General features: G+C 57.1%; 1 protein-coding gene across 2 annotated transcripts in view; it reads left to right on the top strand.

Annotated features, from left to right (window-relative positions):
* Positions 1-16,072: 16,072 nt before the first annotated feature.
* The window catches only part of LAMC3 (laminin subunit gamma 3), a 58,729-nt gene continuing 48,880 nt past the window's right edge, over positions 16,073-25,921 (top strand). For both annotated transcript variants that reach the window (XM_038549008.1, XM_038549007.1), the window contains exon 1: positions 16,073-16,445. In XM_038549008.1, the coding sequence (XP_038404936.1) occupies positions 16,073-16,445 (373 nt within the window). The remainder of the gene's footprint in view (positions 16,446-25,921) is intronic.

Below are 25,921 nucleotides of genomic sequence, written 5' to 3'. Positions count from 1 at the left end.
ACACGTAGCCATCTTGTCTGATGTTCGTGAGGAATGCATTGCCCCTCGGCAGTGGGGGACTTCCCGGGTCCCCTGCATCGTGGTAAGGAAGAAGCAGCTTCGGAAAGTGTCTGCAGCACCCCCTCTCTGGCCCCGTCCTGCTCACCCTTTCCATCAGAGAAGTTCTCATCCCCGGCTCTGTCCTTATAGCACAGCTGCCTTGACAACTCAGGCCATGGATTGGTGTCTTGGGTGATGATCAGTGCCAAGATGTGGTTTGGCCTCTGACGTGGTCACTTCCTGGAGATGCAGCCTAGGCCACACGGGCTCTGGATAGAGAGTGTGGGTGCTTTCCTGTGAAGCCATCCTCACCGTGGGGGGAATTCGAACAGACAGCAGAGCTGGTGAGCTGTCTGAGGAAAGAGCCACGGCAGGGGCAACCTGGACTGACCCCCACCCTGAGCCACCACCTCTGCTAGAGAAGACCCATGTGGCCGGCAGCCCAGGACAAGTCACATCACCTCTCTGGGCTCGCGTGGCCACATCTGTGAAGGGGTGGGGGCCGTGCTCTTGCCTGAGAGCATGGCACGGCCAATTTCCCTCTGTAGCTCCTCCTGAGTCCAAGGCAGATGATTCTGCAATTCTGCGGGGTGGACTAAAACAAGAAGAGACAAGCTGGTCAGCTTCCTGCCTGCAGGGCTCATAGCATGGAGACCTCAGCCAGGCTGGTGTGCGGCCATCCCACTGCATCCGTGATCACGGTGACACCGACCCATTAGGATGAGGCTGTGACCGAGCCCTAAGGGCTTTACAGCACCCACCGCCTCATTCAACCCCTCATTCATCACTTCCTTGGCCCTGGGGAGGAAAAGGCTACCTGGCCTGTGAGCAGGGGGCATCAGTCCGACCATGGCCGAGCAAACCACTGCGTTGCTGTGCCCCCTCTTGGGAGCCTCCCGCCCCCACCCCCCAGAGCAGCAGGCCCACCCTCGGGGCTTTCCAAGACTACCCCAGGCTGGGAGGGTGTTTAGGACCCCAACACTCTGGCCACAGAGTCCAGGCTTCAGGAATACCCTTGCACTTGCCTGACCCTGGCTTCCCGGACCCCCTGCCGCATCGCGAGCACCTGTAGTTGAGGCTTCCTGCCAGAAAGCAGCATCTCTTAATAAGCCGGCAGCCCCTCTCAGAAGGAGGGTGCTGGGCTGGCTCTGGCTCTCGTCTCTTCCGTGAGCCTTTCATCACAGGGAGAGAAATCCCAGCAAGATGGTGAGCGGACACTCAGCCTGAGTTACCAAGACAACCTTCCCTGGCCACGGCGGGTGCTGGCGGGGAGGCAGGGGAGGCAGGAGGGAGACCCCCGCCCACGCAGCCCTGCCGTGCCCCCCCCCCCAGGGCGCCCCTACAGGCCCGGCATCCCCACCGCGGGGCTAGCAGCCAGAGTGGAAGGCTGTGGCTTTCATCTGAAAGATGCCCCGTCTTTGCAGTGGATCCGATTCTCTCAGGTTCCCGGTGGTGAAATAATTGAGGAGGGAGTGATAGGAGATGGAACGGAATCCTCTCCACTGTGGAAAGGCTCAGTCACGGCTGTCTCCTCCTGCTGCTTCTGTCTTGTCCGGCTCAAGCCTGAATGTGGGGACCCGCGGCCTCAGGGAGGGACAGCACAGGGGCTGAGACAAGGCGGCCTGAGGGTTCAGACTGGCCTCAGTGCAAACTGCAGCTCCACCTTTTCTGAGCTGTGTGACTCTGGACGAGTTACTCAGCCTGGGTCCCGGTACTGACCAGACGCTAGTTACTGTCTTCATGGGGTTGGTGAGATCAAAAAGAGAATGCAAACACTTTCATGAACAGCACCCACAGCCCCAACCCCAGCCTTGGGAGAGGGGAGCTCGGGAAGGAGCAGAGAGCTAGCTGCCCAGGAGAAAACAGTTAAAAACCAAATATCTGCAGTTTGTTTAACAGGTGAGGCTCAGAGAGCAAGCAAGAGAAGGGCCCCACCGCACTCAGCACTCTCTTCCAGGCTGAGGTGATTCAAAGCCCCTGGTCCTCCCAGAGTTGAGTGGCTTCTGGCAGCAGTGGATGTGAGGCCAGCAACTGGCCAAGGTGGGGAGACTGGAGTGGCCAGGTGGCCCTGCTGCCCTCAGAGAGGCCATGCTCCTCACTGCCACTCCCACTCCAGGCCTCCTCCTGGGTGGTGGGCATGCCTTCACTTCCCCCATGTCCTTCCCCTCCCCCCATCCTTGAGGTGACCTCAGACTTGTGACAAAAGCCCTGGGAGGCACACAGAATCCAATAATCTGTCATTAAGTGTCCTCCATGGCGGAGGTCCTCACTGAGAGCTCAGAGGAATATGAACTGTTCAGGAGAGAATGAATCCGTAAACCGATTAGCTGAATCCAATCAACTGGGGTGTGGGGGGGCGTGAGCAGAGAGAAGAATGAGGACTGAGGGGGCAGCCCAGCTGGGGGCCCCTGGGAGGCCAGCGATGGGCCCAGGTGGCGGCTGAGAAGGTGAGCACTGCAGCCGGGCCATGCTGGTCCTTAAGACATTCAGCCAGCAGAGAAGACAGCCCCCAAATCTCCGGGTATGACAAAATCACCCCCATACCAGGTTAGCATCTTTCAGCCCCAAGAAAGTTTGGAATTAAAAATAGACACGTTTTATTTTTTTTCTTTCAAGATTTTATTTAAATTCAAATTAGTTAAAATAGAGTGTAGTATTAGTTTCAAGGGTAAATTTAGTGATTCATCACTTGCATATAACACCAGCGCTCATTACATCAAGTGTCCTCATCATCCAGTTACCCCGTGCCCCCCTCCACCTCCCCTCCAGCAGCCTTGTTTGTTTCCTGGAGTTAAGCGTCTCTTATGGTTTGTCTCCCTCTCTGATTTCGTCTTGTTTTATTTTTCCCTCCTTCCCCTATGCTCCTCTGTTTTGTTTCTTAAACTCCATGTATGACTGAGACCATGCGATAATTGTCTTTCTCTGATTGACTCACTTTGCTTCGCATAATACATTCGAGGAACAGATACATTGAAGAGAATCAAAAGAATGATATTACTATATCTTAAGTGGGTCCAGGTTTCAGCATTTGTAAGGTTCAGGGATATCTGGCTGATTAAAGTGCTAGCTCAGCCTTGCAGTTCAAACTTAAAATATGGCAGTGAAGGCTTGATTTAGATTCGGGGTTTTAAGTTGCGCCTTTAGTAAGTTTGTAAGCAGTGCGGGAACTCACTGCGTTTATTAATGCGTTGTACCGAATATGTGCTCCAATCTGTGGAGAGGCTGGTTTCTCAGGCAGACCACTGAAGTACTGAAAAAGAAATGGAATACGTTCAGTGTGTGTATTCATGCAATTTAAAGTGTTTAAAGGAGCTTGATTAACCAGTTTTGTAAATGGGACCAAACAGTAATCAAAGGGCCCTTAAAAGGGATTGTTCAAATGTGCTAAGTTTATAAATATGTAAATAGAAATAGAATATTATGATACGTAAAGTGAACTTAAAAGCCCAAGGAAGAACCGCATTTGGGGATGTGTAACATTCCTGAATCAAATGTTAATGTTTAGAATCAAAGTCATTGCTTGGCTAATCTCCGTGCAACAAAACTCACCCCAGAGGGTCCATCCACTGGGGAGGTTACATCCTTGTCCCCAACCAAAACTATCCTCCTGTATACCCCAGGGAAATGGGGAGCCCTGTCCCTTCCTAAGAGGTGAGTTCTGGAGGTGACAGACTTGGCTGTTGTCACGGGTTTACAGTGAATGGGTTAATGTCTGGCTCTGGCAGGAAGCAGCTGGGGCTTTGACCCACAGGTCAAATGACCCCCAAGCCTTTCAGTTGCCCCCCATTCAAGGAGGGGGAATGACAAATGTTGCTCTAGCGATATCCAGGAAGGGGTGGAGGTACCAAACAAGGGAACACTGCTACTGGGATTGTTAAATGCCGAGGACATAGATATTACAGGTGTGATTGCCATAACGACCCATTTCACAGATGAGGTAACTGAGATGCAGAGCTGGGCCCCTCTGACCTCTGTGCAGCCCAGACCCAGCCAGGGAGACGGACGTGCAGTACTCAGTGCTCTCATGGTCCTGTAATTAGAGTCATGGCCAGTGTTGTGCAGCAAGGGCAGGGGCTCCGAGTGCACATAACTGGGAGAGCCGGACTGCTCTGGGGACTCGGGGACTGGGGATGCCAGGTGGGAGCAGTGGATGGAGATAGGGGCCAGGGTGGAGAGGAGGACACAGGGTCCAAGGTGCTGAGTGCCCTGGAGGTATGTCCTGGCTTTGGACTTTCTCCTAAGAACCACTGGAGGCAGCTGCGTGTTCTGAGCACAGACGAGCCGATGAGACTCAGGTTTGTGAACCATCTGTCACGAGAGGATGGCAGGATGAGACGGGAGCAGAGAGGGGCTGCTGCTGGTGTCCAGGCTGGGGTGTGGCCCGGAGGCAGGGCTAGGAGAGCACAGGGAGGGTTGTTTAGGTGGCAACCTGGTCAGGATTTGGCAAGGTGGCAGCAGGGGGGTGGGATCAAGGGACTGGGCATCGCACGATGGGCACAGTGTGTGGACGCCTCTCCACGTGGACCCAGGCCTGCGATGCCAGGGCCCCAACCCAAGGGCTCCCATGGGCCAGAGGGCAGCGTGGTGAGCTGCTAATGGACAGACCAGCATGGCCACGGTGGCCGAGGGCAGCACGCTGGCCAAAGTTGAGCCCCCTAGCCCGGCCCGAGGTGCCCTCACCGCGACCCGAACCGCTTATCTGCCCCCAGAGGAGTCGGGGTAATTCAGTCTCTGTGTTTACTCCCGTGGTGAGCGCCTCTGAATCTTTCATCTTGACTGCTGACTGTATCAAAATTCCCGTGGTAATTGGATCAGGTGCAGTATTTTCCATGAGGATATTAAATCAGGCCTTCTGCCCGCGTCCAGAACGATCCGTTTCCGAATATAAAGACGCAGGAGATGGCATTACCCAAGGTATTTTTCCTCCTTTAAACTTTCTCCCCCGCCCCCCCATCTTAATCATGGCAGCTCTTTATTTGCTGCCAAATAAATTGGGTCTTCCTCCCCTGCTCCAGTTATTAGCCCAGGGAAAGGACAGATTCTTGCAGGGGGAGGAGGAAAGCCTGAGGCAGGGGGGAGCTGGGCAGTGGTGCGGGACGGCAGAGCTGAGGGCTGTCCCACTCCAGGCGACCCAAGGGCCTAGGCAGAGTGGCCAGTGGGTGGGTGTGGGGGGTTGGGGGGAGCCCAACGGGCTGCTTCCCTCTCCCGGCCTCTCCATCGTGCCCTGGGAGGGGTGCCCTGGGAGGGGGTCCCTCCTGTCAGCCATCAGCCAGCCGTCAAGGTGGAACTTTTTGACAGCCCATAAACACTGGAGAAGAAAAGCTCAGGGACACAGGACGCCTCGGTGCTGGAAAGGAATTCAGAGACTTTGAGTTGTTAAGAAAGAGTGTTAAGGTCCTGTTAGCGGCCGATGAGACCATGTCCAGACCACCTGTCCTTTGGAACAAGACGGGGGCGGTGGCTGTGCAACAATGTGAACACACTACAACGCCCCCAGATGACACACTTTAAAACGCTTAATTCTATGTTATATAAATTTCATTTCTGTTTTTAAAAAGTGCCCCTGTCAAAATGCCGCATTCCCTGCCACTGGCTCATTTCAATTGTTCGACCAACACTGGTTGAGCCTCTGTTCTGTGCCAGGAACTGATCTAGGCCCCCCGGAGATGCAGCACATCCAGCCCCCTGAGAGCTGACATCAGGGAGGGGACAGATGACAACGTGCTGGAAGTGCTGGGGAGACAAATGAAGCAGGGGGGTGGTGGGGCAGGGGGAGGTTAGCGCAGGTGGCCCTGAGAAGGTGACCCAGGGGGTCTGGAGGTGGGAAGAGGGGCACCGCATGGAAGCAGAGAAGGGGAGCAGAGAGTTGGGGAAGATCCGACCAGAGCCTCAGCTTTTACTCTCAGCAAGGCGGGAGCTGTGGGAGGGTTTCGACGACAGGTGGGTCCTGACAGGACAGCAGGGTCCCTCTGGCTGCTGGGTGCAGGGTGTACTGCAGGGGGCAGGGGCCAGCCAGGGCCCCCCATGGGAGCCGCCAGTGCAGTCATCTAGGTAAAAACTGCTGGTGGAGATAACACATTAAAACCACCAGAAGGGCTAAACTTAAAGACAAGACAAAGCCAAGTGTAGACACAAACTGGAGCAACTAGAACGCACACGCACTGCTGTGAGCACGTGAACTGGCACAGCCACTTGGAAGACGTGCTCGGCACGCGCCAGGACCCTGTAATTCCACTCCCGGCCACATACTCAAGAAACGTGTTTTTATAGTTACAGAAAGACAAACACGAGAACATCCGCAGCAGCTTAGAAACAGCCCAGATGCCCACCCACAGCCAAACGAGTGAACAGATTGTAGTGGCGTCGCACGTGAAATACCACACAATGACGTGGCTGGCTCTCCTGTGCGTTCATGTGGAGCAAACAAGAAAACGGGCACAGAAAGAGCCCAGATGAGACGATTGATTTTTCCGAAATTCTAGAACCCGCGAAATGACCTAAGGCAGTAGTGGTGCAGCTTCCTTTGGAGGGGTGCCAGTGACAGCGAGGGGCCATGAAAGGGCACACGCATCTGTTCATCAAGCCACACACCTACCTGTGCATTTTACTGAATGTAAAAAAGTTATATTTTGGGGGGAAAACTGGCATAGAGAGAAAGACAGGGAGAAGGTTGGCTCCAACCTGGTGGCAGGTGGGGGCCCCGGGCCCAGGAGGTTGTTTCCCTCTGATTGCCAGTCACCTCCTGCCCTTTCCCGCAGGCCCTGCTCCCGGAGTAGGGTGGAGGCAGCCTGAGCAAGCAGATGCCTGCGTCGGTGGGGGCAGGTGGCCTGAGGAAGCGGTTATTTATTTTGGGGACCCAGCCTGTTTGTCTAGTGGGGGAGGGGCTGGTGGTGAGCGTCCTGGGACCTGATTCCTGATTATAACTTCATAACGGGCATTGGCTATTCGGGAGGCACTGATATTTATGGAATAAATACGGCGCGATTTATGGCCGTATCTCCCTCTGATGTCCCATCTGATATGCAATTCAATTTCTTTTATTGTCTTTGGGCTTTTGCCATGGAGGAGAATGCATAAATAAATAAATATATGGGCAAATGGCAGCCGGCAGGCCGGGCTAGGGTTGCCAGCCCGCCGTCTCCAGTCCCATATTAGGCCCATCGATCACGCGCGATGAAGGCAGAGCCAGTCCCCCCGGCTGGGACAGGGAGCAGACGTGCCGGTCACTCCCTATTATGGAGGGGCCTCCTTGGCGGGCCGCCCTGCCTGCCCCCTGCCCACTGCCGGCCCGTGGCGTCCCTCCTCGGTGCCCAAGCCCCCCGCCACTTGCCCACAGGGACCCAGGAGGCCCAGCGTCCTAGCTCCCCGTGCCCGGAGGACCTGCAGACTCCTAGGTGTGCCCCTGCCCGGTCTCCCAAGGAGCCCCACGCCAGATCACGCCGTGCCTCTGCCTCGGAGTCAAACCACGTCTGCTAAACTAAGCACCTGGCTCCCCGTGCCCTGGGAGTCCCCCAGGCCCCAGCCCGAGCACGCAGCTGGGATGTGGGGCTGGCTGTCCAGTCCCCATGCAGAGCTGACCAGCACTCGGCGTGAGGGGTCTTGGGGCCTGTGCACTGTGTCCCTGCTCTTGGCAAAGCCCTGTTCTGGGGGCGGCGGAGGGACTTGGGGGCTGGCTCCTGGGTCATCATGAGCCCAGGCACCCTGGGGTCTCTGGCTAGCCTGCTGGAGGCCCCAATTCAGGCGGAGCCGCTATAGCTTTTTGGGGCCTCCATCTCACATGGACTCCTGCACTCCGGATTGGAGCAGCCTACGGTGCTTCTTCCCTGAACCCCTCAGGGACTGTCCCCAAGAGGCCAGCCTCTGGGTCAGACCCACCAACCCTCAGGTGTGTCACCCCATCCCAGAGTGAGCTCTGAGTCCTGCTAGGCACAGCCTGGGGCCCTGAGGCGCCCCCCTCCTCCTCCAGCCCCAGGTGTAGCCTGCTGCTCCCGGACCCACGGCTCCCCTCTCCTGGGCCCTCAGGCCTGGTCTGTGCCCACACCCCAGCCCGGTTTTGCCATGGGCACATGCACACACTCCAAATGCCACACCACACACTTCACACCACTATACACACCACACCACACACGCACACCCCTCACCACACACACACACACACCAGCATACACACACCACACACATACCAGCACCCACACACCACACCCCCCACGTACATACCAGCATACACACACCATACACATATCATCCATATCACATACACAACACATATGCACATTCACACCGTATACACTCACGTACCCACACCACACACACATAGCACACATACCCCACATCACACCCCCTATGCACACACTAGCATACACACACCATCCATACCACACACACCACACATGCCACACACACACATCATACACTCATAACTCCCACGCAGATCCAAATGGAAGCCTGACAGCCCTCAACACATCCCTAAGACACAGTATTGCAAGAAAGGTGATTTGCAAAAAATCTCTCCGTTGAAGGGACAAATTTCTCTGCTGGGGCGGGGGGAGGGTAGGCACAGATCATACTCCGTGGAGCAGGCTGGCCTTGGGGTGTGGTGGGGAAGGGTGTTCCAGCAGAGGGGACAGTGTGTGATGCTCTGCGGCCCACACAGAACTCCCCAGATGCTCTGAGAGGGAAGTCTAATCGGACACTGCACCAGGGGCCATCCCACACGAGTTTGTCCTGGAAATCAGGGGAAGTGGCGACGGGCAGGGTAAGGAGGCTGCTGTCAGTCGCAGAGAACTGAATTCAAGTCTGGCCTGACCCTCCCAGCTGAGTGACTTTGTTTCCCTGACCCTCACTCTCTGCATTGGAAGCATGGGGCTAATGCCCCTCCCTAGCATGGTGCCAAGACAGGGAATCAGAATGATTTTGTAGCCCAGCGGTGGTCAGGGATAGGGCCTGGCCCAATGGAACGAGGAGGAGGGGTCACCCCTCCCAGGATGCAGGAAACGGGGAGCCCCTAACCCTGCCTGGCCCCCATGGCCTCCACCACCTGTGGGGGTTGTCCCACCTGCCTCCCCGTCCTCCGGGCTTCCGGGCGTCCCCACGGTAGCCCCGTGTCCTCCTGGGGGAGGCATCCGTTCCGCAGCCTTGCTGTTTATGTTTTAGACGCTCCTGCCTTGGCCTCAGCATTAGCCCCAGCAGGCGGCATAAATTTCCCACAGCCTCTGTGCAGCCCCATTAGCGCTGGCACCAGGAATGCAAATCGGCTCTCAGCGGTCCCAGGCTGAGAATCCTACCTTTCCCTGACATTTGTAAAGTTCACGTTTTCAAAATAAAGCCACGTGAAGGGCAAGGTGTGAGAGTAGATCACTTCCCTGTCACAGGCCTGCTGGCTCCTTCCCTGCCCTTGGCCTTCACCTCCTTAAAGGGCCAGCACCTTGGGAGAGGAGCCCAAGCAGAGCCTTGGGCCTCACAGCCACACTTCTTTCCCCTCACTTCCCGTCTGCTTTCTATCCACCCTCCCTCCTTCCCTTCACTCCTCACTTTCCTTCCCTCACTCACTCACTTTCACTCCATACTGTTTAGGGACCACCTGGAATGTCTCCTGCCTGGGGTGTGTATCAGGGACGGAGCACGAAAATCCCAGGATTCTTATCCTCTGGGCTATCCTCTAGTGGAAACGAAGGACATAAAACAAATAACAAGTGTTGGAAGTGCCATGAAATCAAGAACGGGGCACCAGGGAAGGCTTCCTCAGGAAGCGACATTATCCTGACCCCGAGGCCAACAGGAGGAGCAAGAATCAGACAGTGTTTCAGGGTGGAGGCACTGGCAAGTGCAAGGGTCCTGGGGTAGGAGGGGACCTGGCATGTCTCAGTGTCTAGAAGAGGCTGGCCAATGAGGCAAGAGTTGTGGGGATTTGAGGAGCTGAAGCTTGAGAGGTTGCCTTTCCCCAAGGGCCAGGGGAGCCTCTGCAGGGACAGATGGGGTCCAACTCAGGCTTGGGGAGGTGTCCCAACATGGTCCCGCCGGTGCTCACAGCACTGAATCAGAATCCCTAGGGCAGCTGGAGGTCCGTGTTTTCTTATGCCTTCCCCTTCCTTGCTGGGTTCTGTGGCTGACTTATAATTGCTGTTTCCTTGTCCTCAGCAAAAAAGAGCTTGGAGACGAAATGACTGTTTGAGGGCAGCTTCCCTGCAGTGGGAACCCCCGGTGAAGACCTGGGTCACTCTGCCGAGGGACTCTGTGTCCTGCTCCACTGCCTTGCGCTCTATGGATACTGGGCCTCCATTTACTCACCGCACACGTGTACCTGCTGGGCACGGAGCCTGGGCGGCGGAGGGCAGCATAACCTCCACCCTCAGGGAGCTCACAGTCTGATGGAGGAGACAGACCACAGAAAAACAAGCCGGCGCACATATGCCGTCTCTGGCGTGGCGAAGGTTAGGTCAGGAAAGGTTAGGGAGGAAGACACAGGGGAAGGTCAGGAGGTCTGGGCAGTCTCTCCATGCAGGAGAGGGATGGGATGGGAGGGGCCCAGACATCTCTGGAACAGGGCTCCAGGCAGGAGGAGCAGCATCTGCAAAACCCCTGCGGTGGGAGTGTGCTGTTTCTGGGAAGGTGGCCGGTGTGGCCAGAACTGAGCAGCCCACAGGAGAGGGTGGCAGGTGCGTTCACTCTTCACTTTTTATTTATTTGTTTGTCATTCACTCATCATCCTTCATGTGAGCACACATCCTGCCACCAGCCCAGGGTCGGAGTCAGACCCCAAAGGGGTCCCTGGGCTGAGGTGGAGGCGGATGGACAAGAAAGCTTCCTGGGGGGCAGCTCAGATGTTTAGTCTACCCACAGGGTGGGTTCCCTGGCTGGGCCCTCCTGTGAGCTGCACATCCCACACTTCAGCTGCAGCGTCTGGGCACGGCAGGGCCTGGCTGCGTAGACCTGGCCGTGGGCATTTCCTCAGGGAGTCCCAGGCCCATGGGTGTCTGCCCCGGATCCTGGGTGCCCTGAGGAAGAGAGATCCAGACCCAGTAGGGGCCAGAGGTCTGGGCCTAAGGAGTCTCACTGGGAAGGGGGCAGTCTAGACGCCAGGAGAGGTTTAGGGAAGGGAAGCCACTCCACACGGGCCTCGGAGGCCATTCTAGGCCACCCTCTATCATATAGGTAGGAATACCATGGCCCAGAGAGGGGAAGGGACTTGCCCAGGGACACACAGCAAGGGAGGGGACAAACAGGGAGGTGTCTGGCCTCTTGGACACCTCTCTCAGGTGACCCCTGGGATGCATGCTTTCTTGTTTTTTTAAAAACTGACCTTCCTATCTCCCCGGGCCTGCTTCTCGGACTGTGCCCCTGTCTCAGGATGCCCCCCCTCTCCAGGTGGTCCAGCCAGAAGCCTCCGCCCACCCCCTCCCCCTCCCTCCAAGGTACACACAGAGTTTGCACAGCCCCTGCTCCTGTCCAGGCTGCCGCCCTCTCTCCCCAGGTCCTACAGAAGCTTCCAGAGCATTTGCACTTCCATGCCTACTACCCCTTCCCGCAGCCCCTGCTACACTACCTGCAGCAGCCAAGGAGGACTTTCCAAAACCACACCTGCTCCATCTCACCTCTATTGGAACTTTCCAGCTGGTGCCCCAGCTCCCAGGTAATGTGTAGGCTCTTCAGCAGGACATGCAGTGCCACCCGCCCCAGCTCCCACCTCAGCCAGTCCACCTTGCCTCTTCTCAAACTCCCACCTCCAGCCACAGTGAGCCTCCTTCAGATTTGCCTCTGAGCCTCTGCTCCTTTCACACTCTGTTCCCTGTCCTGGAATGCTCATCCCCACCTCCTTCTCCCAGCCATCTCCTCTCTAGCTTTCAGCTGAGAGGCCACCTTCTCCAGAAAGCCTTCCCTGGCCTCTCTGCCCCAGGGCTTCTCTGGCTGCCCCAGTGTTGTAATCACCAGTTTATCCTCCAAGTGCAGGGACACATCAGTCCGGCCCCAGGGCTTGGCGAGCAGACCTAGTACATGTCTGTGCATGGAGCATCCCCTGCAGCCCAGCCTCTGGGCCCCAGACCACTCAGGGGGAGGGCCTCCTTCATCCATCTGATGGGCTACCTAGGGCTGACTCGGCCCGGGCTCCAGCCCCCTTGGCTGGGCACTACGTGGTGGAGGGGGGTGGTGAGACGGTGGCTGGGCTGAGTGGTGACATGCCCATGGCCAGCCATGTCCCTCGGCCTGTCTGAACTTGTTAACAACTCCAGGGAGAGGATGCTCGGTGCTGCCGACAGCCGAGGGGCCCCCTGTCAGCTCCCATCAGCGGGAGCCCTCCCTCCCCAACCTGCTTCCCATCCCAACTTGCAGGACTGCTAATCTGTCACTTCCTTCAAGAAGCCTCCCCTGACTGCCCAAACTAAACTCATCCCCTCTCAGAGTTCATCCTGCCCCATCATCTGTTTCCTTTGTGGCTCTTACTGGTGACCCGTCGCTACCTCATTCATTGGTTTGTTTCCTGGGTCACTGTCTGTCTCCCTAATTCCCGGGGAAGCCCCAGGAGTTCGTGGTCTACCCACTGCCTACCCTTACCTGTGCATGCAGTGCACTCAGCCTGGGCCCGGCCCCCAGGAAGCCTCTATGAAGGCCACCCTGTCCTTGCTCGGAGGTACAGGACGGTGCCCCGGAGGGTGATCACAGTGTGGACAGATGGGCTTGGGCCTGGCAGCGGGGTCCTGGGGGGCCAGCTCTACTCAGGCACTAAATTTCCCGGTTCCCCACACGGCCTGGGCAGACCCCCGGTTCTGGCTTCATGCCTGGTCTGTCTACCTGCTGAGCACGTAGAGTCTCCCCACTTGACAGGAGGAAAGACTGAGACCCAGGCATGCAGATAGAGAGCACAGACCTGCAGAGCCTTGGGGCCAGACAGGGCATCATGGGAAACCACCTACGCCAATGCTCTTGCTGTCCAGATAGGGAAAACGAGGCACCCCAGGGGGGCAGGGCCCACCCAAGTGACTACCAGGGCAGAGCCTCAAGGCCGGGCAAGGGGGCTGCTTTTCCCCCTGTGCCAGAGCCTGACCCTGGGCTCCAGGGAGGCTGTGGAGCTGTCAGGTGGGATCAGCGGGGTCCTGGCCTCATCTCCCCAGATTTAATTAACAGACCTTTCATCTTTGTCTTGAAGGAATCTGATATCTTCTGTCTTTTTAATTAGCGTTCATTAAGCAAATCAGAACAGGATTCTTCTTCTTCCTTTCTTTGCCCGGAAGGTTTTAACCCTTGGTAGGTGGGCTGCAGTGAGGGCAGTCTGCCATCTCCGCTCACAGCCCCAAGTGGCAGCCCAGGCCTCTGCAGAGATCCCCCCATACCTCCCCCCTCTACAGCCCCCCATCAGCCATGCATAGATACTGGCCCCTCCTCCCACACCACCTCCAAGCTGGCCCCCTGGATTCCTCCCCCACCCCACCTTCCCCCATCCATCTTCCTGAAGGAAAGTGACTCTGGCTCTGCAGCTAAAAAGCCTTCCTGGGCTCCCTGCCACCACTAGGACAATGGATTAGGGTCATGGGCAGACTGTGGGATTGGGCCTCACAGCTCTAGGCTGCAGGGAAACTGAGGCTGGGTGATCCCTAACTTCTCTGGGCTGCAAAGCCTGAGTTTCTGTCCTGTGTGTGCAGAGGGGCCCGGCGGCAGGGCACAGGTGCCTTCACTGGGATTTCGGGGCATCCTGCTGGGAGGTAACACACAGAGCCTTCTCTTGATGGACAGTTGGTGGCATGGCTCTTGCCCAGTGGCCCCAAGGGGGAAGGCCACAGTTCTGCTCCTGTCACACAGATTTGGGGGAGTTATCCTGAAACTTTGTGGTGTACAGACACCCCCCTGCTTAGGGGGCCACACTTTGCTTCCCAGCATTTGTAGGTCCCCATCCCTCCCTGACTCCCACTCCCTGGTCATTTCCTGCTGTGAATGTGTTTTCAGCAAACCACTTCCCCTCCCTGGGCCTCAGTTTCCGTATTTGTCCAGCCAGTGTCCTGGCCCCGGTTACTTTATTCTGGTCCCTGCGCCACAGGCTGCCTGGGGACCTCCGCCCAAGTGTCCTTGGCCGCCAGGGGGCGATAGGGGCCAGCCCCGTAATGTGGCCAATGTCGCCACCTGGTGGTGGATCCTGGGTGAACACGGACAACCGGACCGGGTGCTCACGCAGGAGAAACGGGAAAGTGGGAGCCGGGAGGAGAGCAGGACTGAGGTGGCCAGCAGGGCATGATGGCCCTGCTGCCAGGAGCTGGGCAAGGTCGGGGCACACCAAGCTGGCACCTTCTGAAGGAGCCATCACCCCTCCCTGCAGGATCAACCTTTGCCAGGCACGTGGCTCCTGCTCATTCCCCAAACATTCCCTGAACCACCCTCAGCGCAGGCCCTGGGGACACCAGGGGTAGGCACACAAAGCCCCTGTCCCCATGAGCCCCTCAGCTCCCGCAGACCCTCTGCAAGATGAAGCCTCACCTCAGCCCCACGCCCCGCACTGTCTGGGCTCTGCACCGTCGCTTCAGCCCCAGGACCAACCTCCCCACCCCAGGATTGCAAACACACACCAGACCTGCCCTCCCCAGTCACCTCCGAGGCTTTGCACATGCTGTGCCTCCTGCCCTTCCCCCTACTCATCCTTTACGACTCTGTTTGTCACCTCTTCTTTGGAAAGCGTGCTCCCACTCTAGGCAGAAGTAGCCACCCCCCATGGACATCTGCGCATATAGATGTGCTGGGAGGGCGATGTCGAACTCTCCTTGTGCCCCTGCTCTGGCACGGTGCAGAGTACACAGTGGGCAGGGGTATATGTTTGCTGCGGAACAAATGACCGTAAGCACACGGCCACCACCTGTCTTATAAAACAGGTGAGAACAAGCCTTGGAACGCCGTTGTCAGGCTGTTTCTTAGCACCCGCACAACCAGACGGAGGGCTGGGTGAGGGGGCAGGGTCTTGCCTTCATGACAGCGACAGACAGCAACGTGTCTCACGCTCGCCCCGTGCTGGGCTTGGGGCCAAGCACTTGGCAGGTGCTTAGGTATTTCCGGGAGGAAGGATTGAGTGCAGGGAGCGAAGTGCTCAGGGGATGGCTGGGAAGACTGGGTGGGCTGCAGCTAAGACACTGCAGACTGACCCACCTGGGAAGCTGCCACCACCGGAGGCCCTGGGAGCTCACCCTCTGAGTGCAGATCTAGGGACCAGAAGTAGGGGTCAAGCCCCAGCGCCCCACAAAGGCCTCTGCACCCCCACAGAGTGGGATGCGGGAAGCATGCTGCTGCAGGCAAGCTCCTCCGGTGTGACCCCTCTGGCCACTGAGGCAATCCACCAGAAGGGCAGAAGACGGCCTCTGAGCACTTCCGCTTTCCAAGTCACCAGCGAGGACATCTGACCGGCAGGGCCTCGTTTGCTTCTGGGACTGTCGCTGCAGAGGCTGCAGCCGGAGAGCAGCCCTCAGCATGCCAGACCATTTGTTTGCATTTTCCTTAGAGTTTTTCTGGAAGGGCCGCTACATTTCATCAAGTGCTTCCTCTGGCATCTGTTGATGGAAGCCGGTGGCTTTTCTCCCTTGATTTACTAACTGGTGAATCGGGGAGTCAAGGGGGGCGGTGTCTCCGAGGCGACACCGTGAGGGGACTGGGTGCCCTCGGTGACAGATACCAAGTTAGGCTCCCTCTGTCTGCTTGGGGAGAAGCCCGAAGTGAGCGGCGGGCGCGCCGTTCCGAGCTAACGGGGAGGCGGGAAGGGCGGGGGCCTCCGCCCCAGGCCGCCGGCGGTGGCTCTGCCCCGGGAGAGGCCCTTCACCGCGGGGCTGGCCGGAGCCTGGGCCGCAGGTCCCCGGGGGGCGCGATGCGCGACGGGGAGCAGCTGGGGCGCTCCCGGGCGCGTCCACCAGGTGGGGGTGAGCGCCGGGGACCGCGCGGCCCGGGGCGGGGGGGGGGGGGGGGGGGGGGGGGGGGGGCCGGGCCGAGCGGAGCGGAGCCGAGCAGAGCGGAGCCGAGCGGAGCCGGGCGGGCGCGGGGCGCGGGGCGCGGGGCGCGGGGCGTCGGGGCCATGGCGGCGGCCGCGCTCCTGCTGGGCCTGGCGCTGCTGGGGCCGCGGGCGGCGGGCGCGGGGCCGGGCGCGTGCTACGACGGCGCGGGGCGGCCGCGGCGCTGCCTGCCGGGCTTCGAGAACGCGGCGTTCGGGCGGCGCGCCGAGGCCTCGCACACGTGTGGCCGCCCGCCCGAGGACTTCTGCCCGCACCTGGGCGCGCCGGGCGCGGGGCCGCGGTGCCAGCGCTGCGACGCCGCCGACCCCCGGCGCCGCCACGACGCCGCCTACCTCACCGACTTCCACAGCCAGGACGACAGCACCTGGTGGCAGAGCCCGTCCATGGCCCTGGGCGTGCAGCACCCCACCTCGGTCAACATCACGCTCCGCCTGGGTGAGCGCCGCGCCCCGGGCCTGCGGGCGGGCGGGCGGGCGGGCGGGCGGGGGGAGCCTCCGCGGGCCCCTTCCCCGGCGGGGCGGGGCGCCGGGTCTGCACGCGGCGACCGTGCCCGGCCTCCGGGACCGCAACTGCGGGGAGACCCGGCCGGCCGCCCTCTAGGGCGGGAGCCCCCAGGCGTGGCCCGCCGCTCGGCTTCGGGGCGCACGAATCCCCGCGGGGCCGTGTGTGGTCCGGGCCGTGTTCCTGGGGCCGGGAGCCGAGGCGTTCGCCCCATTCACCTCCGGGGAGGTCGAGCCTCTGAGCAGGGCTGGACGCCCCGACCTGGCCGCCCCTCCCGCCCCTCTGCCCGGTACCGGGCGCAAGAGCCCTCGGATCCCTGCGCTCGCTCAGCAGCCTCCCATCCGGAAATAGGAGAACCCCCGCCCCCACCAAGTGCGGCCCCACCCGGGTCCCCCTGGGCCCCAAGGTGTGCCAGGCGCTGAGCTGGGCCCCTTATCTGCTGCGGCCCCTGCAGCCCTTGAAGGGGGGGGGGAGCGAGCTGGCCACTGGTTCCCGCTCCCTTGTCTGCGGATTTGAAATCTTCCCAAACTTTGAAAATTCAAGTATTTCTGTAACTCATTCTGGCTGCTGAACAGGACCCAAGGCTATTTATAGGCCTGTTTATCCTAGTTAGAGTGAATATTCATACATTTTGCTACTGAAATCTCATTTAAGTACAGCCTGTGGGGGCAAACCCAGCTGGGGGTGTCAACACAATTTATGGTATAAGAACTACATCATCTCTCTAAACTGTAAAAAATTGTGAATTCCAAAACACATCCATGGCTGAGCAGTTTGGATATGAGGTTATCCCCAATTTTCAGATGAGAAAATTGAGGCTCAGAAAGGTTAAGTGCTTTGCCCAAGGACACAGCTGCTAAGTGACTGGATAGGGACACCCACGTATTTCCAAGGTCTGGAGCATAAACTCCTTTACGTGAGCTCCGCCCAGCAATGCCTGGGTGACAGCCCTGTGGGGGCGGCTGGGAGATGGCATTGAAGTGGGGTGGGTGGGCGCTGAGCCCCTCAGCAGACCGGCCAGCTGTGGCCTGGCACCCCAAGAAGCTCAGTTCCCTGGGGTTCTGTGGCTTCCCCTGGCCTGTTGGGGCTGCTAGATGGGGCGGGGTCTCTGGCGAGGCGGGTGACCGGAAACCAGTGTGGGGAGGGAGTCTGGGGGAGCCGGCTGGACGGCTGGCAGAACCCCAAGGCCCCTGGGAAGGAATCTGGGGCGGGGTAGGGGCTGCGGGGGAGACACGCTGCTCTGTGACCCAGGGCCGGGGGCTGGCTGATGGGTTACATGTGTCGGGGGGACCCAGCAGGGCAGGGGGCTGAGCCCAGGCTCAAAGTGGGGGCAGGGAGGCCCGGTGCGTGTGCATTTGGGGCTGTTCCTGTTTGCTGAGTGCGGGTGCTTGGCCCGGTGACCCGCTGAGCTCTGCCTGGGACCCTCACACTCACATCCACTCACATATGTCTGCTCACTCTCATACGCTCATCCACACCCCCCCACATACCTACTGACACTCATACACTCACATTCATAACACATCATTCATACTTGTGTGCTCGTCTACACACACACCTACTCACACTTATGTGATCACCCTCACACCCTTACACTCACATTCGCAATCTAGTCACTCATACACACATGCACCCTCACATACATTTGCTCACACTTATGTGATCATCCACATACACATCTACTCACTCACATGATCACCCACACACACTTACGCTCGCATTCACACACTCTAGTCACTCATACACACGTTCATGCATACTCACATACATCTATCATACTCATGTGCTCATCCACACATTCATACATCTACTTACACTCATGCTCATCCACACACGCTCACACTCACACCCACACACCTGTCTACATCCATACACACTCACATACATCTACTGACACATATATGCGCACCCACACACTCACATCTACTTACACTCATAGGCTCATCCACACACACTTACACCCTCACACATCTACCCACACTCATACAGATACATTCATACACACATATCTGCTCATACTCATGTGCTCATCAAGGACACACACACATCTACTTACACTCATATGCTCACCCACCCACACTTACACTCACATTCACACAATCTAGTCACTCATACATTCAACACACATTCATACACACTCACATACTTCTGCTCACACTCATGTGTTCATCCCCATACTCACACACATCTACTTACTCATGCTCATCCATTCATACTCACACCCACACACATCTACCCACATTCATACACTCACACACATTCACACACACATACATCTATTCATACTTGTGTGCTCATCCACGTACACAATCTACTCACACTCATATGTTCACACACACACTTACACTTACACCTATCTAGAGACTCATACACTCACATACATCTGTAGACTTTTGTGCTCATCCACACACACATCTACTCATACTTGTGTGCATAAACACCTATACATGTGTATATGTGCAGTCATACACACTCACATTTACTCATAGTCACCCTTACACACATCCACTTAGTCATATGCTAACCCTCACATGCACACATTTACTCAGATAAATTCATACTCACCTTCACACTCACATTCACACACTCACCTCCACATACCCACACACATCTACTCACACTTACATCTATTCACATGCCTGCACCCACAGTGATGTCCACATACTCACCCTCACACATCTACTTATAGTCACGTTCACCCTCATTCATTTACACTCACACATTCACGCACATCTACTCACTCACATATTCATCCTCACAAACCCACACACTCACTTGCACACTCACTTAAACTCACTCATACAGTTGCACTCAAGCATTCACACACACACACACACACCTTACCCTGAGCCAGCGTTCTTTCTGTCACCTTGTGCGGCACCAGGCATATAGGAGGGGTTCTGGGGTGTTTGTATGAATGAAGAAGAGAAGACTGAATGAGTGGATGGCAGTGTCCCCTCCTCCGTCCTGTGTTTCTGGGCCCAGCTCAGGACCTTGGTTGCCTGCTTGGGGAGACAGAACAGAGTAGAAATCACAAAACAAGCATTGGGTGCAGGCATGGCTCAGCCACTCACTAGGCAAATGCTGCTACCTCTTTGTACCCTCGTGTCCCCACCCCGTGAAACAGGGCTAAGCCTGGCCACCTCCCAGCTGGTTGTGCAGGCTCCATGAGCTCAGGTTGGCCACGTGCTTACAGGAGCTGTGACAGTCCTTGTGTGCGGCCAAGGCCACTCTGCTGAGAACAACTCAGGGCTGAAGTTCCCTGGCGGATGGCCTCTACCCAAGGATTGGGAAATGCCTGCCAAGCTGGCTCCCCAAAGATGTCCTGCCCCTGGGCCCTGTTTCCACACCGGGGGTGCCAGAGACCCATAGCGGCCCCAGATTCAGCCCATTTTGTGTTCCATTCAGCTTTGGTTTGCTCCATGCTGAGCTGTGGATTGCATAATCAGGGGAAGGAGAGGTCTGGGGCGGTCAGGGTGTTCCCAGCGGAGCCCCCCATCCTCCCCTCTGGGTCCTGTGGCCACCTCTGCTGGCTCCGTCTCCTGCTCCCCAGGTCCCCCACTCCTTGGGGCTCATGGGAGGAGAGAGTGGGTGGCTGGCTCTGGCCTGGGGCCCCTAGAGGGAGCAGGGTGAGGGACAGGGGAGGGAGGGGTGGCTGGTCAGCCCCGGGATGGAGGTCGCTGCTTTCCCAGCCCCCTGTGAGCTCACAGACATCTGTTCCAAATCCCAGAGTCGCCAAGCTGAGCCTTCCTGTCTGGGATGAAAGGCAGCAGCAGGGTCTGGCGGCTCCTGGCCCTCCACGGAGGTCCTGGGCAGCGGGCAGGCTGGGGGAGGTGCCTGGGCAGCAGGGATGAGAGACACTATTGGTGGGGCTCCCCGCTAGTGCTAAGAACCCCAGCCCCGCCAGAGTTCTTTTACAGGCAGGGAAACTGAGGCTCCCAAAGTAAAGTCTATTGTCCAGGGTCACACAGACAGTACTTGGCAGGCCCTGGGGTCCTGCCCAGATGGTGCTGCACTTGGGAACGATAAGCTGCTGGGTTAGGCTGGTCTGAGCCTTGGTTTTTGGTGAGGGTGGAGAGAATCTTCCTTCTCACTCCAACACTTCCTTGGATTTCTGAGAATCTCCTGCAATAACAGGAAAATCCTTGAGTTCCTGAGCTAGTGAGCGCTGAGCTGTCCGGTGGGGGGGGGGGGTTGCAGGAGAAAGCAGGTGGGCTCTTGCCTGCCCTCTCTCTCACTGCAGGTCCCACAGCTCGTGTGCAGGCCTTCTCTGTGCCTTTTGCAGTCCAGCTGGCTGCCCACTGTTGACTGAGCCTCGGCTGTGCTGGCCTTGGGGTATGCCCTGCCAGGAGACGGGTGAAGCCCAGGATGATGTGAATGAGGATTTATGCTCTGGGAACATACTCGGTGTCTGCGGAAGCTGACAGAAGAGCAAAGGACGTTTCAGGTCAAGGGGGAGATTGCTGTGTGTGTTCTTGGACCTGGCGGCCTGGATGGCTGGAGCGGAGGGGACCAGGGGGAGACCATGGGGGCTGGACGTCAGGAGGCCCCTGCCGGGCCCTGCCAAGCCCCTGAGCCAGCTGGGTGTCCGGAGCTTTGGCTGCATGGCGTCTTCCTTTTTGAGTGGGCGGCCGTGTTTGCGTTGGCCGGGGCTGGGGCCGGGGGGCTGCGGCCTCCTGCCTTCTCCCTGGAGGTTCTGGCTGGAACGCTGGGCTCTACGCGGATCGAGGGTCAGGGCAGCAGCCTTGCTTGGCCTCCGCGCACAGAAGCAGCCACCCCGCAGCCCCTGGGCCCAGCTGGTCCTGGCCGCCTCCCCCTGGCCTGGGCTCCTCAGGACCCACCGGATTCGCAGGAGCCGGAAGTCCCAAAGTCCAGTTGAGCACCTACTATGTGCTAGGCTCTGTGCCAGGCCCTCGGGATACAGCAGTGCGCAGGCCGCTGTCAGCCCCCCTCAGCTTAGAGGGGCCCTCCTCTGGGCAACCCCCTGCCTTCACAGAGGGTCGTGCTGCACTGGGGTTTGGGCATGTGTCCATCCCTTGCTCTGGGATGCAGAGGGAATGCCTGTCGTCACAGCCTCACCATGGCGCTCGGCACAGGCCCCCCACGCCCTGCGCAGGGGCAGCTTGGTGAATGTTGGTGCGGTGAATGAGGGGCACAGCAGCGGGTGTTTAGCCTCGGACATGCCACGTGTGTGCTAGAACTGTTCCCAGTGCTTTGCAGGTGTTTTAACTCCTTAAGCCCTGTTGTTATGCCCGTTTTGCAAAGCAATTAAAAAAGGAAAGGCAGATGAGGCACCTCGTTCATGTCACTTGCCCAGTTAAGGCCCCAGGAGGTTAGGTATTTTGCCCAAGGCCCCAACGCACGTAAAGGGTGGAGCAGATGTGAATGCCAGCACCTCATGGCCACAGCACGTTCCCTTGTTGGGAACCAGGGAGCAAGTGCAGCAGTGCATGAGCACAGGATTCGACAGTGTTCCAGATACATCCCGAACTCCTAAGCTGTGGCATTCCCGGGGCCCCAGCCCTCCCCAAGGTCCCATCCCTCCATCCCGCTCCAGCCACCTCCCCCTCTCTTCCCCTGCCCTCCCGCCATCAGAAGTACTCTGGCTGTGCCTGTGGGGATCCCAGGGGGACATTCAGGACTTCCCCCTGCACCTCTCTCCTAGTCTCTCCCCCTGAGCTCTTGACCAGGTAAGGTCCTCCTGAATGTCAGCCCTCGGATGTCACACAGCCCTCAAACCTAGGGTCCAGTCATTGCAGCACTCCTCACCATAGCCAGGGCAGAAGCAACTCAAGTGTCCATGGAGAGATGAACGAATAAGCAAAACGTGGGATATACATGCAATGGACTATCGATTAGCCTGGGAGAGGAGAGAGGTTCTGGCACCTGCTACGTGGAGGAACGTTATGCTGAGAAGGACAAATGCCATGTGATTTCACTTATATGAGGCCTTACAACACCCTAATTCTAGAGACAGAAAGTAGAATGGTGGGTGCCGGGGGCAGGGAATGGGAGGGAGTGGGAAGTTGTTCGTGGGGTGAGGACTCTCAGTTCGGCAAGGTGAAGAGAATTCTGGAGGTGGATGGAAGTGAGGGCTGCGCAACGGTGTGAATGTACTTACTTCTGGTGGCCTGTGTACTTCAGCGTGGGTAAGATGGGGTGCCTGGCTGGCCCAGTCAGAAGAGCATGCAGCTCTCCATCTCAGGGTTGTGAGTTCAAGCCCCGTGTTAGGCATAGAGGTGACTTAAATTAAAAAAAAAAAAAAAAAAGTAGGTGGCTCAGTCGGCTAAGTGTCCAACTCTTAATTTCAGCTCAGGTCATCATCTCAGGGTCATGAGATTGAGCCCAATGTTGGGCTCTGCACCGGACGTGGAGCCTGTTTATGATTCTCTCTCTCTCTCTCTCTCTCCCTCCCCCCTCCACTCACTCTCATGTGTGTGCTCTCTCTCTCTCTCTAAAAAAAAAAAAAGTTGAGATGGCAAATTTTATGTGTATTTAAAAGTAAAAAGGGGCAGCCCAGGTGGCTCAATGGTTTAGTGCTGCCTTCAGCCCAGGGCATGATCCTGGAGACTCAGGATCGAGTCCCGCATCGGGCTTCCAGCATGGGGCCTGCTTCTCCTTCTTCCTGTGTCTCTGCCTCTCTGTTTCTCGAATAAATAAATTTTAAAAGATCTTAAAAAAAATAAAATAAAAGGAAATTAAAAAGGAAAGGCATCCTTCTCCCATCTCTCCATGCACCAGGGCAAGAAATTTGGGTGTGAGCTGTGATTCTTCCCTCCTTTGCCTTCAGCACTCACCAGATCACTAGATCATTCTCTGGAATAGCCTTCATGTTTGCCGTCCTCTCCACCATTTTCACTGAGCTCCTCTTCTGTTCCTGGACTTACTGCAGTGGCCTTGAATGCCTTGCCGCCTCCCTTTGCAAATGGGTCATTTGTACGTTTCAGTCACATCGGCCGATCAGACCTGAGAATCCTTCTTAACACAAAGCCCTAGGCAATAATCAATCAGATGAAACTATTTGCTCTTTCCAGGTTAGTGTGCTTGACAATCTTGATTCATATTTAGGGTGTAGACTCTTGGTTCAAAGATAAGAGAACCGTGATGGGCCCAGTTCTCAGCCAGCCAGGCTCCCATGGCACCTGGCATTGTGCTCATGGGGATTCCCTAGCTCCTCACGGACCCACTGTACCCCAAATTGCCAAGACCTGGGGTGGGAGAGGAAGACAGGAGCAGCGAATGACTGTGATAGGGCCAAGTGGTTCCCCTGTAGGCTGGGAGCAGCTCTCCCCACCTGGTTCTCATGCCCGCAGTGGGCAGGGTGGCTTCGCCCACACATTCCCAGCTCAGCTCCCCACCCTGCCCCATCCAGCCCCACCCCCGGGCCACTGCTTCCCAGATGGCTCCAATTAAAGAGCTTTGTTTTGTTTCCACTTTCCCAAAATAAGCTGTGTTCCGAGCGCACTCTGCTTGTCAGTGCCGGATGTGAGCGGCTTGGTTTTGTGACCGCCCTGGTGTCATTCCTGATGGGCTTTATGCCCCAGCTGGTTGGAGAGGACGTGCTTGGTGCTGGTTTGGGTGGCCTCGCAGTCTCCGTGGGTGCCAGCACCTCCTTCCCGGGCAGCCCCTTGTGTCTGGGCACCCACAGATTCCTGAACGAGGGTGGCCTAGTTCAAGGCCGTAACTCTGGGGGCAGACAAGCCTGCAGTCAAGTAGAGACATAGCTAGATTCTGCGTGACATTGAGCGAGGCCCTTTCTCCTGCCTAAGCCTCAGGCTCCCTGTTAGTAAGACGGGCACAGTGATGCAACTGTTTGAGGTCTTAGCCTTAAGGTGCTGAGTAATGTACTTAACATGGTGCCTGGCACATAGTAAGTGCTTACTAAATGCTGACTGTTCTACAACAGATGCATTCAGGGGTTGTGGCTTGCAAAATATCAGCGGCATTGTCAGACCTCCCTGCCTCAACCCATTCACTGGATCATAAACTCCTTGAAGGTACAAATCATGCTACACCTTTACTTGCTCATATGGCAAGCATTTATTGAGCACCTACTGTGTGCCGGGCACTGTGCTCAGCTCTAAGGAGTCCCATGCCCTGTCCCAAGAGGGTCACAAACTAGTGGAACAGATGGGCAGATCTTTTGAGAACTGGATGAAGAAGCCCAGGGAGGCTGGGGTGGGGGGCACTGATGAGGGGGGAGTGGCCATGAGCCAGGAAAGGTGGGAAGAAGGGCATTCCACACTGGACTCAGGCTGGGGTATGTGGTCCGTGGGCTAAGCCAGAGGGATGAGCAGGGGCGCATGGGAGCCAGACAGGTGAGGAGGAGAGGGAACAGCATTCAGGTAGGGGGAACAGCATATTGGGCTGCTAGGAGGCAGATCTATGTGCTCCCAAGCAGTGTTGTCCCTGTTAACAGTTGGGAATGACATTTTGGCCCAGCGTTCCTAACAGGAACACACCTATCTTAATCACCCTGAAGCCTCATCATCCCCCGGAGCTTGCAAGGGTATGGGTAGAGGCTGCGAATTTAATTCTTGTCACTGCTTAGAAGATCTTGGGGCTGCTTCCTTCCCCCGCTTTTGGGTTGCCTTTGGCAGAAACCTTTTCATCACAAAGCTGGGATTAAGCTGTTTTCTTGGCCCTTCTAATTAACTCTTGTAACAAAAAGTCCCTGCCGAGTGTCTGTGATGTTCCTGTGTCTCCTCTCACCTCCTGGCTTGGCAAGGAAGAGGAAGAGCCGTGGTGCTTCCTAGTGCGTGATGTTGCTTCTTTGCATGAAATCCCAGCGACTGCCTTTTTCCGATCACGCTTCTAGCTGCCAGCTACCTTTTAAGTGGCTCCAAGCTCCCCTCCCGCGATGTGTCTGGCTGCTAGATGTTTACAGAGGAGTCTGGGCCGTGGGACCCGCTGCGGCCTCCACCCCGCATGCTCCCGTGAGTGCACATCTGGGCTAAGCCCCTGCCTGGCTCTGAAGCCTGAACCTCGGAACAGACGTGGCCACCAGGCTGCCCCCAGACACTGACTCGGTTTATGACACATGCTTTCTTTTCAGGGACTCGGAGTTACGGTGCCAAGCTGTGCCGTAACAGAACTTTGAAAAACACTGGAAACAGAACATGGCAAGGCGGTTGCTTTTCAAAAAAAAAAAAAAAAAAAGATTTTTTTTAAACGTGTTTTCTCCAGTTTTTAAATTAGAACAAGCTTTGTGAAAGAAAAATAGGAAAATGTAGAACAGTTGAAGAAATGCCACTCGCGGCCTCTGCCCGGAGGACACCACGCTGACTCGTTTGATGTCTCTCTTTTCTGTCTATTCTTCAGGGATTTTTAAATAATAATCTGATGATTCTGAACGTATGATCTTATGTCTTTCAATTCAGCATTATGGCTTAAGCTTTCCCCGTGTCATA

The sequence above is a fragment of the Canis lupus genome, chromosome 9, assembly GCF_011100685.1.
Source record: "Canis lupus familiaris isolate Mischka breed German Shepherd chromosome 9, alternate assembly UU_Cfam_GSD_1.0, whole genome shotgun sequence".
NCBI classification, from domain to species: domain Eukaryota; kingdom Metazoa; phylum Chordata; class Mammalia; order Carnivora; family Canidae; genus Canis; species Canis lupus.
Note: the sequence above shows the minus strand (reverse complement) of the source record. Positions and strands in the feature narration are given on the sequence as shown.